The sequence below is a fragment of the Monodelphis domestica genome, chromosome 4, assembly GCF_027887165.1.
Source record: "Monodelphis domestica isolate mMonDom1 chromosome 4, mMonDom1.pri, whole genome shotgun sequence".
NCBI classification, from domain to species: Eukaryota; Metazoa; Chordata; class Mammalia; order Didelphimorphia; family Didelphidae; genus Monodelphis; species Monodelphis domestica.
The window spans coordinates 415,294,461-415,311,467 of NC_077230.1; the positions used below are offsets into that span (position 1 = coordinate 415,294,461).

General features: G+C 59.1%; 1 protein-coding gene across 1 annotated transcript; it reads left to right on the forward strand.

Annotated features, from left to right (window-relative positions):
• On the forward strand, positions 1–15,121 carry C1QTNF12 (C1q and TNF related 12). Its single transcript, XM_056796047.1, has 8 exons — positions 1–1,363; positions 9,649–9,765; positions 9,879–9,981; positions 10,392–10,561; positions 12,204–12,312; positions 13,332–13,422; positions 14,584–14,662; positions 14,766–15,121. Exons 1-8 carry the CDS (start codon positions 1,193–1,195, stop codon positions 14,862–14,864), a joined length of 939 nt encoding a protein of 312 aa, XP_056652025.1. The 5' UTR covers positions 1–1,192; the 3' UTR covers positions 14,865–15,121.
• The last annotated feature ends 1,886 nt before the right edge of the window (positions 15,122–17,007 follow it).

A 17,007-nucleotide genomic window follows, 5' to 3' on the forward strand; every position in this document is an offset into this window, starting at 1 on the left:
GTGGGGGCAGGGGACAAAGGGCCCCGGCGGCGGCGCCTGGGACTCCCTGGGAGCCTGATACCCATCAGCTCTCGCGGGCGGGCGGCCCTCTCCTCGTTAATCAAAGCGCCAGCGGCCGGTGATTGGGCCGGGCGGCTCGGGGGCCCCGCCAGCGGCGGGCCGGGCCCAGGAGCAGCCTGGGGCTCCCCAGACGGCGCGGGAGATGACCCCTCCCCCTGGATGGAGAGGCTCGCAGGAAAAGGAGTATTTATTTCGCGAGAGGGAGAGAGAGAGGGAGAGAGGCGTCCCGGGCTGGGAAGCGGGCACCGCTGGGGGGAGCCGCCAGAGCTGGGTAGGGCACGGCAGAGGAGGGCCCCCTGGCACCGGCCCAGACCCGACTGAGCAGCCCCGGGCACCGGGCTCGGGACAAGCAAAACTCCTTCGGGCTGCTTCGGAGACTCAACATGAGTCTGGAAACGGATTCCTCCCCCTGACAGCCGGAGCCGCTCGCTGCCTGCCTGCCTGCCTGCCTGCCTGCCTGCCTGCCTGCCTGCCTGCCTGCCTGCCTGCCTGCCTGCCTGCCTGCCTGCCTGCCTGCCTGCCTGCCAAGCGGCCAGGGGAGCCGGCTGGAGCAGCGAGCAGCGGGCAGGGGGAAGAGCCTCACCTCTGGCCCGCTCCCGGCGGTGCTGCTCCTCTGCTCCCTTTGGATGTCATGACATCTGGCCCCGGGGGCAAGCATCAAGGCTGAAGATGGGGCGGTGGCTACAACCGGGGCATCGAGAGGGGCCTGGGGGTCGCCCTGGGGCCCTATGAAGGAGGGCCTTCCTGAGGCAGGTGCTCAGCAACTCGGGATCTGAGGGACCCCTTCCCTGGCCCATGGGGCTCGGCCCCTCCTGCCTCCTCTTGACCTCTCTTACCAGCACCACTTGAGTTTTGGCTCTGGGGACCCCAGTTTCCCATCCTCTGGGGAGAGGGAAACTGAGCCTCGAACTGCTATCACTAGCTCAGGGTTCTTGAATCAGAGCGGATCAGAGCCCTCCAACTCTGTGCCCAGAGGCTCCACCTTTGGATCCCACTCTTGGCTCCCTGGCATCTTCCCTGGGCCCAAAGCCCCCAGCCCAGACCGTCCACCTGCTCCCACCCTCTGGGTGCGTGCCTGTCTGTCTGTCTGTCCATCTCAGACCTGAGCTGCCTGCCCTGCCCTGAGCCCAACATGAGGCTGTGGGTCTGGGCTGTGACTCTGGGTCTCCTGTGGCAACACCTGGCCCTCCTCAGGGGCATCAGTGCCAAGAGGGAACGCAAGAAGCCCAAGGAGATGAGCCAGTACACGGAGCCCTTCAATGCCACCGTCTCCAACAGTGAGGAGCTGCCCGGGCACCCCAAGGTACACACTGATGGGGTGGGTGGGGCCAGATGAGGAGAGGGGGTGCCCAGGGGTGCCCTCCACCCTCAGGTCACCCCATCTATGCATGTGTGTCTCTGTAGATGTGGTCTGTGTGTGGGGATGTAGATCCCTGCTCTGGGCAAATCCTGCTCCCTTATTCTAGCAGCCCTGATCCAGGGGGGACACTCATGGCCTCCCGCCAACCAGCGTGGCCAGCCTTTAGCAACTCCTCTCCCTCTCCTTCCCTGATGCTGGGGGGCTTCTCTGACCGGCTCTCTGATTTGGGGCTAGGATCATGGAATAGTCATGTGGACGGGACCCTAGACAGGAGGTGGCAGCAACTCTGAGCCCTGGAGCCTCTTCCCTGCTGTCTCTCACTGCCCTTGGACCTGGCTCTCTCCGTCTCTCAGTCTCTGTCTCATTCCCTCTCCCTGGTCTCTATCATTTTCTCTGTTATCATCAGTGTCTCTGTCCGTGCCGTCTCTGCCTGTGTCTCATCCCGCCTCTCTGCCTGCCACCCTCAGCATCTGTCTCTCTCTGGGTCTGTGTCCATCTTCCATATCTCTGTCATTGTCTCCGTTGCCATCAGTGTCTGTTTGTCTGTCTTGGTCTCTGTCTCCGTGTCTGTGCCCACCTCTCCCAATGTCCTGTCCCCCGTATCTCTGTCACTCTCTCTGTCCCCATCAGTGTCTGTTTGTCTGTCTTGGTCTCTGTCTCCGTGTCTGTGCCCACCTCTCCCAATGTCCTGTCCCCCCTATCTCTGTCACTCTCTCTGTCCCCATCAGTGTGTGTGGCTCTCTCTGTGGCTCTGGTTTTGTGTCTGCCTCTGCCGGTCTCGTTCCATCTCTGTCACCCGCAGTGTCTGTTGGTTTGTCCGTCCCTCTCAGGCTTGGCCTCTGATTCTGTTTCCATGTCTGTCTCTTTCTCTGTCTCAGTTTCTTGGATCTCTCTTTGGCGCCCTGTTTTAGCTTCTGCTTCTTGTCCCTCCGTGTTGCCGTTGGCATCCACCCTTCTGTCTCCGTCTGTCTCTGCGCCTCCCTGGCTGTCTGTCTTGAGGGTGATGACCACCTGGCAGTCCTTGATGGGGCCTGGGGGTTGGCTTTGGTCCCTGCCGACAAGGGGACGGTGGAGGAGTTTTGGGGAGTGAGAAGCAACTCCAGGGAATGCCTGGAGAAGCACTGAGGCACCCCAATCCATCCATCTCCCTACCCACCCTTCCATTCATTCTAAAGCCGGGGACAGGGCTGCCTGTGGGCAGGAGAGAGCATCTGGGGGTGTGTCTGGATCCCCAAAGGAAGGGAACAATCCAGCCCGTGAAGCCTTTTCTCTCTTGGTCCAAGGGGAGGCTGCTGGTCAGGGAAGGGGCCGTAGAGTGTGGGGGCTGCCAACCTGCCCTATGGAGCTCGGTCGATGAAAGGGGTGGGGTGGGGTCTGGGCCCCAGCCAGGGCTTGGGGGGGTTCCCAACGGCACATCAATTAACGCTTTGAAGCCCAGATCGTTTGGATGATCTTGTTGGCGGGGCTGAGGCCCATTAAGTTTAATTGGCTTCCCGGCTCCCCAAAGGGGCGGCCCAGGTGAGAAGCTCCTCCTAGCTTGAACAGAAGGGTCAGGAGAGGTCCCCCGGGAGCCAGCAGCCTGCAAGAAGGAAGCCTCAGTCTGGAGAACTGGGGTTCAGGCCCCATGCTACCCTTTATTCCCCGGGGATGCCAGCGCAGAAGCTCTCTTCCTTCTAGTGGTGCCCACGGCCACAAAGTCCCAGTTGGCATCAGAGAGCATAGACTCTGGCTCTCCGTTAGCCTGGGCTGGGCAGGCTCAGGGCACCCTAGGGGAGGCCCAAGTAGCTTTTGCTGCCCCCCACTCTGTGTAAAAGACCCCGCTCAGCCCTGGGCTTGGGGAGTCTCAGCCGCCAGGGCACCAGATTCTGATGTCTGCCAGTGTCTGGCCCTGGGCTGGGAGATTCCAGGGGCGTCCCTGGGGAGCCCAGCAAGAGCTTCCCTGGATCTGGGCCCCCCAACACTGATCAAATGCCCGCTTTGCTTGGGGCTCCGATTGGAGGTGCAGAGATGGAAACAAATGGGCCCTGGCCTCGTGACAGAGCTGGCAGGGTCCTCAGCGCTCACCCATTTTACAGAAGAGGCCCAGAGAGCTCCTAGAACACTAGCCTAAAACTAGACGGGGCCTCAGAGGCTGTCCCTTCCCTTCCCTCATGATGCCAGTCGGCATTCCCGAGTCATTGGCAAAAATGCCGCTCCTACATGGCGCTCTTAGAGACAGCAGAGGGTCCTGGGTAGATGGGCAGCCCTGGGTTAGAATTCTGCCCTGAGGGGCCCAGCCTGCTTCTCCAGGGGCTGGGGGGCTTGGCTGCAGCCCGAGCCACGGTGCCCTGGTCCCCTGCTCCTCTGGGGGGCAGGCCCGCCGAGGAGGGGCTTCCAAGGTCCTGGGGACATTTCCAGACTTGGGGTGTGGCAGCCTCTCTGCGCCCCGCCGGTGTTTGATCTCCCAGTACATCATCGATGCTATCTGCACATCCATCTTCCAGCCTCCAGGGCCCGTGTGGAGCTGGGTGTGCCCTGGCATGGATGTGCCGGGCCTGCCGGGGTCCCACTGCAAAGATGGGGGAGGCCCCCCCGGGCCTCCTGGGCCTGCGGGTCACAGGCGGGTGCCTGTGAAAACTGACTCCCCACCCAGAGGAGCTCTTCAGCTGTGTGTGGGTAGGGGCAAGGTCTGGCGTGTCAGAAGGTGCCCGGTGCTCCGAGGGGCCTGTCGTGCCAGGGGCACGCGGCCCTGTGGCTGGCCTGCCACAGGAGCAGGTGGCATGTTGGGGGCAGGGAAGGAAGTGTCTGAAGATGCCGGGGGCACGTGGGGGGCGCATGGAGCCTGCTGGGGGGCTGCTCTTGGGCTATCAGGCCAGGGGAGAGATCAGAGTCTGCTTGGTGGAAGCAGAGGCGGGCACCGAGCCTGGCTTGGCCCTCTGCCTCCGGCCCAGTGAGCGGCAGGACCAAGGAGGGCAGGGCTGGGGCACACTCCGATGGCCTCTTTCAGGCCCCGGGCTCCTTGCTGCCAAGGCGATGCCGGGGGCACCGTCCAGCCTCCTCTAGCCTCCTGGTTAATATTAGCCCATTAGCTCCAGGTACCTCTATTTACCCCTCTCTGGGCACAGATGGCTGCTGTCACCAGACCACAGGTCACCCCCTCTGTCGCCAGGAAAAGGAGGACCCCAATCCTAGGCTCTTGGGCTTACAGGGAGAGAGGCGGAAGGGACCCCCGAGACCACCTGGGACCCCCTCTCCAATCCCTTCCCATTTTAGAGGAGGAGGCTGAGACTCAGGAATGTTAAGGGACTTGCCCCCAGGCACATGGGTAGTAAAGTCAGGAATGGATTCAAACTCAAGTCCCTGATTTCCTTTTTTTAATTTTAAAGAATTTTTTATTTAACCCTTACCTGTCTGTCTTAGAATCAGTACGAAATATCAGATCCAAGTCAGAAGAATGCTAAAGGCTAGCAACTGAGGTCAAGTGACTTGGCCAGGGTCACATAGCTAGGAAGTGTTTAAGGTCAGATTTGAACCCAGGATCTCTAGTCTCCAGGTCTGGCGCTTTATTCATTGAGCCACCTAGCTGCCCTTCCTTTCTACTGTAATCCACTGCCTCCCACCCCCCAATACAACAGAGGAGTCTAGACTTTGGTAAAAAAAGGGACCACTTAGTCCCACTCCTTCATTTTGCAGATGGGGAAACTGAGGTCCAGGGAGGGGAAGTGATTTATCTAAGGTCAAACAACTGATATTGCAGACAGGATTCACACTGAGGATTTACAGACTTCAGACTTCAGATATGATACGTTTATGATAATATTCAGTCACATTCTGCCCCGGCTGATTTGTCCCCAGGTCATGGGATCCCCCCAGCCCCAGTCAATGTGGCATAATTGCCATCTGCTTCTGGGTTTCCTCTCCTTCTTGGGAGAATGAAAAGGAGTCTGAGGACCTAAGTAAAACTCTTGACTCTGACATTTTCTACCTGTATAACCTTAGACAAGTCACTTACCTTCTGTGGCCCTCAGTTTCCTCATCTGTAGAATGAGGAGGTTGGACTAGATGACCTCTGAAGGCTCTTCTTTCTTTGGATTTAGGAACCTCTGATTCCTGGGTGCTGCCTTCCAGTCCTTACTAAGTATGAAGCGTGGCTTCTCACCCCAACCCAGGCTGTTTCTCCTAATGTCCCTCTTCCCTTGATGTCCTCTGGTCCTCCTGTCACCTGCCCAGGACCTACTAGGTCCCAGCTCTGAGAGAGGAAGGATGGGAGGGGAGGAAGGAAGAGAGGGAGAGAAAGAAGGAAGGGAGGCAGGGAGGAATGAAGGAAGAAAAAAGAAAGGAAAGGAGGGAAGGAAGGGAAGAAGAAAGGGAAGGAAGGGAGGGAGGAAGGAAGGCAGGAAAAAAGGAAGGGAGGGAGGAAGGGAGTGAGGAAGGAAGGAAGAAAAGAAGGGAGGAAGGAATGGAGGGAGGGAGGAAGGAAGGAAGGAAGAAAAAAGAAAGGAAAGGAGGGAAGGAAGGGAGGAAGAAAGGGAAGGAAGGGAGGGAGAGAAGGAAGGGAGGAAGGAAGGAAAGGAGTGAGGGATAAAAGAAGGAAGGAAGGGAGGGAGGGAGAGAAGGGAGGGAGGGAGGGAGGGAGGGAGGGAGGAAAGAAGGGAAGGAGGGAGGGAGAAAAGAAGGAAGGAAAGAAGGAAGAAAGGAAGGAGGGAGGGAAGTAAGTAAGGGAGGGAGGAAGAAAAAAGAAAGGAAAGGGGGAAAGAAGGGAGGAAGAAAGGGAAGGAAGGGATGGAGGAAAGGAAGGAAGGGAGGATGGGAGGGAGAGAAGGAAGGAAGGGAGGGAGAGAAGGAAGGGAGGGAGGGAGGAAGGAAGATAGGGAGGAAGAAAAAAGAAAGGAAAGGGGGAAAGAAGGGAGGAAGAAAGGGAAGGAAGGGATGGAGGAAGGAAGGGAGGATGGGAGGGAAGGAGGGAGCTTGGTGTGCTCAGCTTGGCCTCAGGGCACCCAACCTCCATTTTAGGATTGCTGCTAATTTCCCCACTCATTTCCTGTAGCAAATCCATGACTGGGATATTCTATGCTCCTGCTTAAGCCCATTCCCACCTGGCAATCTTGCCAGCTTCCCAGTCAGTGTAATAAAATGTGAACAGGATTAGGTCTGGAGTCCAAGATCCTGAGTTCAAATGTTAGATCACTTCTCCCAGGGCCTCAGTTTCCTGGTCTGTAGAAGGGGGAGATTTGACTGCATGGCCTCTGAGGCCCCTTTCAGCTCTAGAGCCTTGGGCCTGAGGGTGGGCCTTGGAATCCCACAAGAAAGAGGGAATGGAGCCCAGGCCAATTGCCCCGAAGGGGACATCAGGCTCCAGCCCCTGTAGTCTCTTCCCTTTGGCTTCCACCCTTGGGAGAGGAAAGATAGGACGGTGCCCGGGGTGCGGGGCTCCTGCTCTGAGGGCCCGAGTTCACTGGCTGGCCCACAGAAGAATGGGGCCATTGACCTGGGCTCCTGGAGGTGCCTCCCTCTGAGTCTCAGGCTGCCAGGCCTCCCTTGACAGCTTTCACTTTCACACTAATTACTTAATTAGGCCTGACTCAGGATGCTGGCTCCCTGCTGCCTGCTAGGCTGCGGGAGCTCCGAGCCATGGTGAGAGGCTTTCCAGGGACCAAGGCCTGAGGCCCACCATGGGGCAGCCGCCGCCGGGTCAAGCAGTCACTGACATGGGCTTCCTTCCTTCTCCCCAACCTCTGTCCCAGGCATTGTTGTGGGTTTATCTGGGCTCCTAAGTGTGGGGTCTATTTGTAAGAAAATGGCGCAGGGTCCGGATGAGCCGAGACCGCGCTAACTCACTTAAGTGGTGATCTATGAGATGTTGAGTTACAAGTCAGGGAGAGATGGGCCACTTTGGTAGCACAGTGCCAGACCTGGAGTCAGGAGTCCTGGGTTCAAATGAGACTTCAGACATTTCCTAGCTGTGTGACCCTGGCCAAGTCACTGAAACCCAACTGCCTAATCATTACTGCTCTTCTGTTTTAGAACTAATACCAAGACAGGAAAAGGGTTAATGACAGGAAAAGAAAAGAAAGGAAAAGGGAAGGGAAGGGAAGGGAAGGGAAGGGAAGGGAAGGGAAGGGAAGGGAAGAGAAGGGAAGAGAAGGGAAGAAAAGGGAAAGGAAGGGAAGAAAAGGGAAGAAAAGGGAAGGGAAGGGAAGGGAAGGGAAGGGAAGGGAAGGGAAGGGAAGGGAAGGGAAGAGAAGGGAAGAAAAGGGAAGAAAAGGGAAGGGAAGGGAAGGGAAGGGAAGGGAAGGGAAGGGAAAGGAAGAGAAGAAAATGAGAGAAAAGAAATGAAGAAGAAAAATGAGAAGAAAAGTAGAGAAGAGAAGAAAAGAAGAAAAATAAGAGAAGGAAGGGAAGGGAAGAGAAGAAGAAAAAAGAGAAAAGAAGAGAAGGAAAGAGAAGTGAAGTCAGGGGTGGCCAGGCAGCAGCTAGGTTGTTCAGTGGCTAAAGAATCAGCCCTGGGATGGGAGGTCCTGGGTTCAAATCTGGAGTCAGACGCTTCCTAGCTGTGTGACCCTGGGCAAGTCGCTTCACCCTAGTTGCCTTGTTCTTAATACTTAATAACAATTTTGACTCTAAGAGCCTTATTTTTTTTGAGTCCGGGCTCGCTGTCTAAGGAGCGAAGGGGTGGATCCAGGTGACGGGGATGATGAGCAGGGATGAGCCAATAGGAGTGACCAATAAAGGAGGACCGATTCCATTCCATTAAAACTCTGCAGAGGTGCCCTTTGGCGTGGTGCTAAGTGCTAGGGGTATAAAAGGAATTGTGGAGGATGGAGGGAGAGCAGCAGGGCCATTGGGAGGGGCTTCCTGGAGGAGGCAGCCTTTAAGTTAAGCCTCCAAGGGAGCTCAGGGCATCAAGATGCAGAGGCCAGGAAGGACAGCCTTCTAGGCGGCAGGGACAGCTTAGGCAAAGGCCCGGACCTGGGAGATGGCGGGGATGGCGTTCAGAGCTGGGTGACGAGGAGGACGAGGCAGGGCAGGCCCTGGGGCTCAGGGGTGGGCGGTGGGCGAGGATGGGGCGACCGTCGGGGTACACGGCCTCCGCCCGGAGCTCCCATGGATGCAGGGGCCGGCAGCCGGCTTGGCAGGCGTCGCCTCCGTCTTCAGGTTCTGAGCTGCGGCCAGTGCCTGGAGTTCAGGGTTTTACGGGCTTCCTGTTCCAGGCTGCCTCCACAGCCATCCCCTTCCCGGAGAGCTGGGGGCGGGCGGGGGGCTCCGACATGCTACATTCTTCCCCGGCCCGACACCTCATTCCCGCTCTTGGCCTTCCATGGGCACCCCTGGAAATCTGGCCCGTCCTGGGGCTGGGGAAGGGCAGGGCAGGGGGAGCTCCGGGCGGCCCCCCGCTCCCTGGGCACTGCCTCTGCCAGGGTGCCCGGCCCGGCCGGCCGGCGTGCGAGGGAGCCCGGGGGACCTTCAGGGTGCTTCCGTCCGAGACCTCGGAGAACGGCCCGGCTGCCAGGAGAAGCAGGCGGGGAGCCTGCCAGCCTCTCAGTCATCCCAGAAGGAGGGAGGCGTCAGCAGCGCCCAGCCCCGGGCCAGGCGGGAGCCATCTACCCGCCTTTGAAACATCTGGCCCCTCAGGCGCCCCCCCGTGCCCGCACCGCCAGAGCTGCTTGTGACATGGCCCCCTCCCCCCTCCGGCTCTTCCGGGGTCGCCTGCCCCCCGCCGCCCCTCCTCCTGGACAAACAGAGGCCCGGCCGGAGAAGAAGGCCTTCCTCCCCTTCCGGCTGACCTCCAATGAGGAGGGTGGATGGAGGACCGGCTTTGGCATCAGGAAGACCCTGGGCAAGTCACCTCACCTCTGGGCGCCTCCGTTTTGTTGCTGTAAAATGGGGGGATGCAAACCCCAAGCTCCTAGCTCAGAGGGTGGTCAGGATCTAGGGAGCCAACCTTTGCCAGGGACTGGGGGGCCTCCTCCTCCGAGGGGACAGGACTGAACCCCAGAACTCCCACGTCTGAGTTTGGCGGTCTTCCACAGAGCCTCTGCTGCTCCCTCATTGCGATGTTCATACTTGCGTCTGCCCTAGCCTGGCGTGCTGTGGATTTTGGGCCCCTGAGGAGGCGGGGCTCTGCTGTGGGCTGTTAGGAGTCCGGGAGGCTCGCAGGGCGGTGGGGGAAGGGAAGGGATCCTTTCACTCCTCCGTCCCCCTCCAGGAGGGGAGAAGCCCCCCAAGCCATGTATCTCTGGTTGTTGTAGCCCCCCGAGGCTCCAGGGCCCGAGCTCAGCGATGCCCACAAGACGTGGCTGAACTTTGTCCGGAGGCCGGACGATGGGACCCCCCGGAAGAAATGCAGAGGGAAAGATAAGAGACTAGTAAGTGAAGATCCCAGCCAAGAGGTGGGGGATGCAGGTGGGGCTGTGGCTCTGGGGAAAGGCCCATTTCTGCCCGGACTCTGATTCTCGCCGCCTCCTCTGTCCGCCCTCAGCGTGGCCTCGTGGGCCCCCCCGGCCCCCCCGGGCCCCCCGGCCCCCCCGGAGCTGAAGTGACCCAAGAAGCCCTATTGCAGGAGTTCAAGGACATGCTGAAAGGTGAGAAGGGGTCCTGCCCTGGCCTCCCCCCGAGCCCCGACTCCGACCCCACCCCGGCCTCAGCCTGAGCCTCACCTCCGCGCCTGGAGCGCCTCCAAAGCATTTCTAAACCCTTGCTAGGCAGGATCTCAATCCACAAGCATGCTTTCTGTGTAGAATCCATCGCACAGAGAAAAGCTGTCACAAGGAACGAAATACAAACACGAAGCTCTAACAGCCAAAAAGAGACACAAACATGTGAAGCCAATAAAGGAAGGGGGTCCTGGAGGGCCTCCTGGGGGAGGTGGGCCCTAAGGGGAACCTCCGGAGGCCCCGACTTCCGGGTCGCGTTGGGAACCGAAGGCCTCTGGGAGTCCGGAGGAGGAGAGCCAGGGTGAATCTGGGGTCTCTATGACCAGTGTCCCCCACAGAGGCCACGGAGCGCCGGGCGGCCGTGGCGGCCCTGGCCCAGCCCAGCCAGCGGCCCCTGGACGCTGTGGTGGCCCCCTATAGGCGGGTGGAAGAAGCTTTCCACTGCAAGCTCAAAGCCCAGCTGGTCATTGACAAGAAGACCCTGATGGAGCTGCACAACTTCCAGGCGGTGAGTCCGAGACCCTCCTGGCCGTCTCCCTTTCCCTCCCCGTGTCCCAGCGAGAGCCTCAAGGCCCGAGATACCCTCTTCAGAGAGGCCTGCCGTGAGGACCTGAGTTCGAATCCCACCTCTGCCCTTTCCTAGCCGGATGACCCCGGGAGAGTCATTTAATCTTTCCCAGCCTCAGTTTCCCCACTTGCAACATGGGTTATGCCCACAGACCCCATCAGGAAGCTCAGATGTAAAGGACTTTTCAAGCCTCAAGAGGCCTGAAAGATGCTGACTCATGGCTGATTCTTTGGGATCCGATGGACCGGAGCCATCTGGGGGGTTTCTTGGCAACGGTACTGGAGTGGTTCGCCATTTCCTTCTCTAGTGGGTCCTTTTGTGAGGCAGTCAGAGGCTGTGACTCTACCAGGGCCACACAACTGAGAGCCGTTTCAGGCTTCCTGACTCTAGGCTCGGCTCTGTGTCCCCCGGGCCACCTAGCCGTCTCTAGATGTTAGGGGTTAGATAACTGACAAGAAGTGTGGCGTCAGAGGCTCTGGGTTCAAATCTCACCCGTCGCTCCATCCTCGAGACTTCAGAGCAATCATGCCATCCCTCCGTGCCCCCGGAGCTCCTTTGTTCTTTTTTATAACCCCGGCCGGAGGACCAGATGTGAACCCGAAGGCCTCCCCTCTCCGGGCTGGCCTCCCCTCTCTGGGCCTGCGTCCTCCGGGCTGGCCTCCCCTCTCCAGGCCTGTGTCCTCCGGGCTGGCCTCCCCTCTCCAGGCCTGTGTCCTCCGGGATGGCCTCCCCTCTCCAGGCCTGTGTCCTCCGGGATGGCCTCCCCTCTCCGGGCTGGCCTCCCCTCTCCGGGCCTGCGTCCTCCGGGATGGCCTCCCCTCTCTGGGCCTGCGTCCTCCGGGCTGGCCTCCCCTCTCCAGGCCTGTGTCCTCCGGGCTGGCCTCCCCTCTCCAGGCCTGTGTCCTCCGGGATGGCCTCCCCTCTCCGGGCTGGCCTCCCCTCTCTGGGCCTGCGTCCTCCGGGCTGGCCTCCCCTCTCCAGGCCTGTGTCCTCCGGGATGGCCTCCCCTCTCCGGGCTGGCCTCCCCTCTCCGGGCTGGCCTCCCCTCTCCGGGCCTGCGTCCTCCGGGCTGGCCTCCCCTCTCCGGGCCTGCGTCCTCCGGGATGGCCTCCCCTCTCCGGGCTGGCCCGGAGGCCCAGACGCAGCCCCCCCCCCCCCCCCAGTGAGGGAGCCGGCGCAGGGGGCATGAAGAGACAGGAACGGTTTATCTGGGATAATTTTCTGGTGCCTGTAGCTCCCCTCCTCTCCAGCCCGTGGTTTGGAATTAAGGCGCTGCTTCTATTAATGTAATTGCTTTAATGCGGGGAGGGGAGCCCTTTCTGTCTGACTCAAAGGCTGCCCCGCTGCCAGCGCAGGGAGGCTGTGGGCGTCTCCCCTCCCCCCGCCGGAGCGGCCCTGCCTCCTGGGACCCCGGCCCAGGGGCGCCGCCTCCGGGGGCTCCGTCTTCCTCCGCTGTACGGTGGGTAGAGGCGCTCGGAGGGTCCCCGAGCCACAGAAGTGCTGGGTTGAGAGAGGACAGATTAGAGCCAGTTGTGTGCCTCAGTTTCCCCATTTGTCGCCTGTCCGGCTTCCTTTCTCATAGCCTCTGGCCAAGGGGGCCTTCCTGAGGGGGTCAGGCCTGAACCTTTCCACCGGCCGGTTCACCGCCCCCGTGTCCGGCATCTACCAGTTCTCAGCCAACGTGCACATCGGTGAGTGGGGGGGGGAGCCGGGAGGGGGTCCTCTGGGCATGGGGGGAGGGAGGGGCCCACCAGGGCAGTCCAGATCTAGGAGGAAGCCTGCTGCTTAACCAAAGAGGAAGGACAGTGGGTTTGGGGATCATCGAAGGTTGGCGGAGGGCAGGGAGATGGAGAGAGAACACGGTGGTTGGGGGTAGACTTAGAAAGGCCCTAAGATGTGCCAGAATGACACGGCGGGGGTCTTCGGGTCAGCAAGACCTGAATTCGAATTCTGCCTCGGATAGATCCCAACAGCGACCTCTTGGCCGCATCTTGACCTCTCTGGGTCCTGGGCAATTCTTTGAGATCCTATTTTAAAATAGAGGGTCGAGGAGCAGCCAGGTGGCTCAGTGGATAGAGAGCCAGGCCTGGAGACCGGCGGTCCTGGGTTTAAATGTGGTCTTAGACACTTCCGAGATGACCCTGGACAAGTCACTGAACCCTCATTGCCCAGCCCTTTATGCTCTTCTGCCTTGGGACTGATACTTAGTATTGAGTCTAAGACAGACGGTAAGAGGTTAAAAATAAAATAAAATAAAGGGATTGGTCTAGACACCTTCCAAGACCCCTTCTGGCCCTAAGTCTAGGGTTCCATATCTACAGAGAAGCAAATGCAAAGGGATTTGGGTGTGCGGCAAGGCACTGGCAGTGATGGAGTAGAGGGGAAGAGGGGATCAGGCTGGCTTCCTGTGGGGGGGAACCCTTAGGGAAGTGTCACACGTCAAGGTTGGCCTCATCTGGGTGAGAACCCCTAATGTAGACATCCCCTGGCCACCGCCACCCCTCTTGGGGTTGTGTCGAAGACAGAATGTGGGATTTGAACCCAGACCCCAAGGCTAGCCCTCTCTTCTGGAGACTGTTCACTGTTTCTCTCCCCCGTAGCTCTAATCCCTGGGTGTGGACAGTGGAGAGTGGGGGGCGTTTGGAAGACCTACCGGAGTGGATGAGGGGGGATGTCAGGGCTGGGCTCACCTCTGATGCTTTCCTCTAAGATCACAGTGAGCTGAAAAGCCGAGCCCAGCTGCGGGCCCGAGACAATGTCCGCGTGTTGATCTGCATTGAATCTTTGTGTCACCGACATACGTAAGTAACTGGGCTTCTGTTCCTCAGGCTGGCCCTCTGGACACCCATTTTCTTGACTCTGCAGACTGAGGTGTCTCAGCAGAGCCAGGAATGGGGCTATCAGTACCTGGTGAGGAAGGAGGCCAGGAAAAACCTACTATATAGTCCCCAAAGGGAAGCCCTCCTTGGTTGTTTGGGAGGGGGAATTGGAAGGAGAGGGAAATCTGTTTGACTCCCCTCACCCTACCTCATGGCTGATTGGAGGCAGACAAGCTAATGAATGTGATTTATAAGGATTTCCCCTCTTGGCTTGGCCTCTGATACAAGGGAATAGGAATAAATGTCAAGTCTAACCTGGGGCTCAAACTGTCAATTGCACAAGATGGTGGAGGTGGGCTAGGCAGTAATGGGAATCAAAAAAGATGCTGGGTTTTGGAGCAAGCTTGAAATGTGTCAGAAGTGGCTAGGGCAACCGAAAAAGTATCATGTTGGGCACACTGAGGGGCATAACTTTTAAGATCAAGGCTGGGGCATCCTGAACTCTTCCTTGGGTGGGACAGTTACAGGAATGACACATTCAGTTCCAGGGAATGTGTATTGGAGAAGGCATTTGAAAGGAGGACAAATGGGTAGCCCAGGGGATAGAGAGCTAGATGTAGAGATGGGAGGTCCTGGGTTCAAATATGACCTCAGACACTTCCTAGCTGGGTGACTCTGAGTGAGTCACTTGACCCCCATTGCCTAGTCCTTACCACTCTTCTGCCTTGGAACCAATACACAGTACTGATCCCAAGATGGAAGCAAAGGGTTTAAGAAATAGAGAGGACATGGACCAGCAGGAGAATATTGAGAAAAAGGTGACCTACACCCAAGAGCGCCCCCTTCTGGCCTGTTGTGCCCCCCTCAATCTTTCAGGGCACAGGCAGGACCTCTTCCTGGGGAAGCATTTGGGGTGTCTGTAGGAAGCTTTGGGAAAGCCAGGAGAGGCCCCTGCGGAGGCTGAGGGGAAGAGGGGGAAGGCTGGGAGGAGAGGCCGAGGCTCTGGCTGGCGTGAAGGGCTCCCCCCGAGCTGAACACCCGGAGATGTGAGCTCCTGGACGGTGCAGACAGCTTAGAGTCCCCCCTCCTCTGAGGGGGAGACACCGGCCGGCCCTCACAGCCCTGGGCTGCCTTTGCCTGCAGGTCCCTAGAGGTGATCGCAGGCCTAGAGAGCAACAGCAAGACTTTCACGGTGCACGTGCAGGGGCTTCTGCAGCTTCAGGTAAGGGTGCGGGAGCAGGAGAGGGCTGGGCAGAGACCCCCCCAGGCTCTGGGCCCCCTTCCAGCCCCCCGCCCAGCCCCTCTCACGCCAGGCTCTTCCGTAGGCCGGCCAGTACACCTCCATCTTCGTGGACAACAGCGCCGGGGCTGCCCTCACCATCCAGAACGGCTCGGACTTCATGGGGCTGCTCATGGGACTGTGATCTGGAGGGAAGGCCAAGCCGCTCGCAGCCAGGGCCAGTGGGGAGCACCAGAGGGCCCCCCTCCTCCTCCGGGCCCCTCAGTGTCCCCTTCCCTTCACGTCCCCCCAGACACACACACACACACACACCTTGCGGGTCAGTGGCGGCTGCTTGTTCTTTTCTTCCTGTCTATTCCTATTATACACTTTGCTGAGGAGAATGATGATGAAAATGATGACAATAAAGAATAAAAGAGTTGGCACGGCCTGCTGCAGGGCCTCCGTGGTGCTCGGGTGGGCTCCTCCTTCTGGCGGCAGAAACTGCCAGAGTCTGGGTCTCAGACGGAGAGCAGAGGGGCCTCCGAGGCCCTCTAGCCCAAACTTTGATTTTCCTGCGGGGAAAGGATTCCCAGTGAGGGGAGCGATGGCCCAGGGTCCCAAGGAGAGCAAGTAGAGATTGGGATTCGAATCCAGGGCCTCACCGGGGCAAGGACCAAAGGGGAGTGTGGGGGTCTGGAAGGGCCTGTGAGCTGGTCCTGCTATCCCATTTGTGGGGGGCACCGATCCAGGGAAACTGTTGGTAAGCTTGGGTGCTTGCTGGGTCTCCCCTTCCTCTCTGATTTGGGCTCTTCCTCTCCATTTTCTCCCTGTTGGAACAAGAGATGTACTGATCTTGGACTTTTTTTTTAAACCCTTCCCTTCCCTCTTAGAATCTATACTGTGTATTGGTTCCAAGGCAGAAGAGTGGGAAGGGCTAGGCCATGGGGGTGAAGTGACTTGCCCAGGGTCACCCAGCTGGGAAGTGTCTGAGGCCAGATTTGAGCCCAGGACACCCCCGCCCCCGCCCCGTCTCCAGGCCTGGGACTCTGTCACTATGTTCTATGCCTTTGAACTCCTCTGGTTTGGGGTAGGACGGCAGAGGATGAGAATCTGGGCTCTGGGCAGGTCCCAGCCCATGTTTACTGAGAACCTGAACCCGTCCCTAAGGCCCAGGAAGTTTCCTCCTAAATTCCCAGAGGATGAAGAAAGGGGGCACCCCCTGCCTGCCCCCCATGCTGTGGAAAGTTTCCTTCCCAGCTCGTGCCAAGGGAATCTTGCCTGTGAAAGCCTGCTTCCCTCTCCCCGTCCCCACCCTGTCTCCCAAGCTGATTTGCACCCACGTGTGGGCACCCATGGGCAGGCCATCCAAAAACCCACCCCCACCCCCAGCACACAGGCACACAAATGCTCCAAATCAGCACTCAGAACTGCCTTGGAGGAGGCCTCGGGGCAGAGACCCTGAAAGCGGACAAAGGGGTGGAGGTGAGAGAGAACGCTGGCCCGTGTGGCTGCCGCCCAGAGCTGGCGATGGGGAGCATCGGAAAGACCACCAGACTAGACAAGGCAGAACCCGACGGAGGAGCTGGGGGACCCTGGCACCCCCCGAGCAGTGGCTGCCTGAAGGACCAGGGCAGGGAGAGAGTAGAGGCAAGGACCCGTGATGGGTGCCGGTGTTAGCCAAAATAAGGAATTCGAAGGTTTCTCTTCCTCCTGTTTCCCCCAGATCCCCTGGGGGGGTTCAGCGTCCTGAGAGCCCCGGGGAGCCCCGCCTGGGGAGCCCTCCGTGCCCACTGAGAAGCAAGGCTTGATGGGGGCGGGAGGGAGCCTTTAAAAGAGAGTTGGGAAAGGGGCGACCTGTCCCAGAGTAAGCCTCGGAAGCAGGACAGCCCCCACGGCTGTTGGGTCCAGTCTTTACTCAGAGACTTCCTGGGACAGGGAGCTCACCACCTCCTGAGGTAGGCTGCCAGGGCCCAGGCCACTCGGGGGCAGCTCTGATCACTGGGGAGCTTTCCCCACAAATCTGCTTCTTAGGCAGGAAAGAGAGAGGCTGGAGCAAGGATGGAGAGAGATGGGTGGGGAGACCAGGGAAGAGGAGGCTGGGGTAGAGGGGAGGCCAAGGGAGGAGAAGGTGTGTGTGTGTGTGTGTGTGTGTGTGTGTGTGTGTGTGTGTGTACTTTACATTTGGAGTCTAATAAAAAAGAAATATTTTAGAGCAACAGATTTTTCTAAAGGAATCTAAGCTGGACGGACAGTAGCTGTGAAGAGCCGTTGGCCAATAATGGAAAACCCAGGCTCCCAGGCAGAGCTGGGGAACTGGGGGAGGGCGTCCCGCTACAACAAGGCGG

Coding starts and splice junctions, on each gene's coding strand:
- C1QTNF12 (XM_056796047.1), top strand. CDS start 1,193: ATGAGGCTGTGGGTCTGGGCTGTGACTCTGGGTCTCCTGTGGCAACAC. Junction 1,364..9,648: donor AGCTGCCCGGGCACCCCAAG/GTACACACTGAT, acceptor TGGTTGTTGTAG/CCCCCCGAGGCTCCAGGGCC. Junction 14,663..14,765: donor AGGGGCTTCTGCAGCTTCAG/GTAAGGGTGCGG, acceptor GCTCTTCCGTAG/GCCGGCCAGTACACCTCCAT.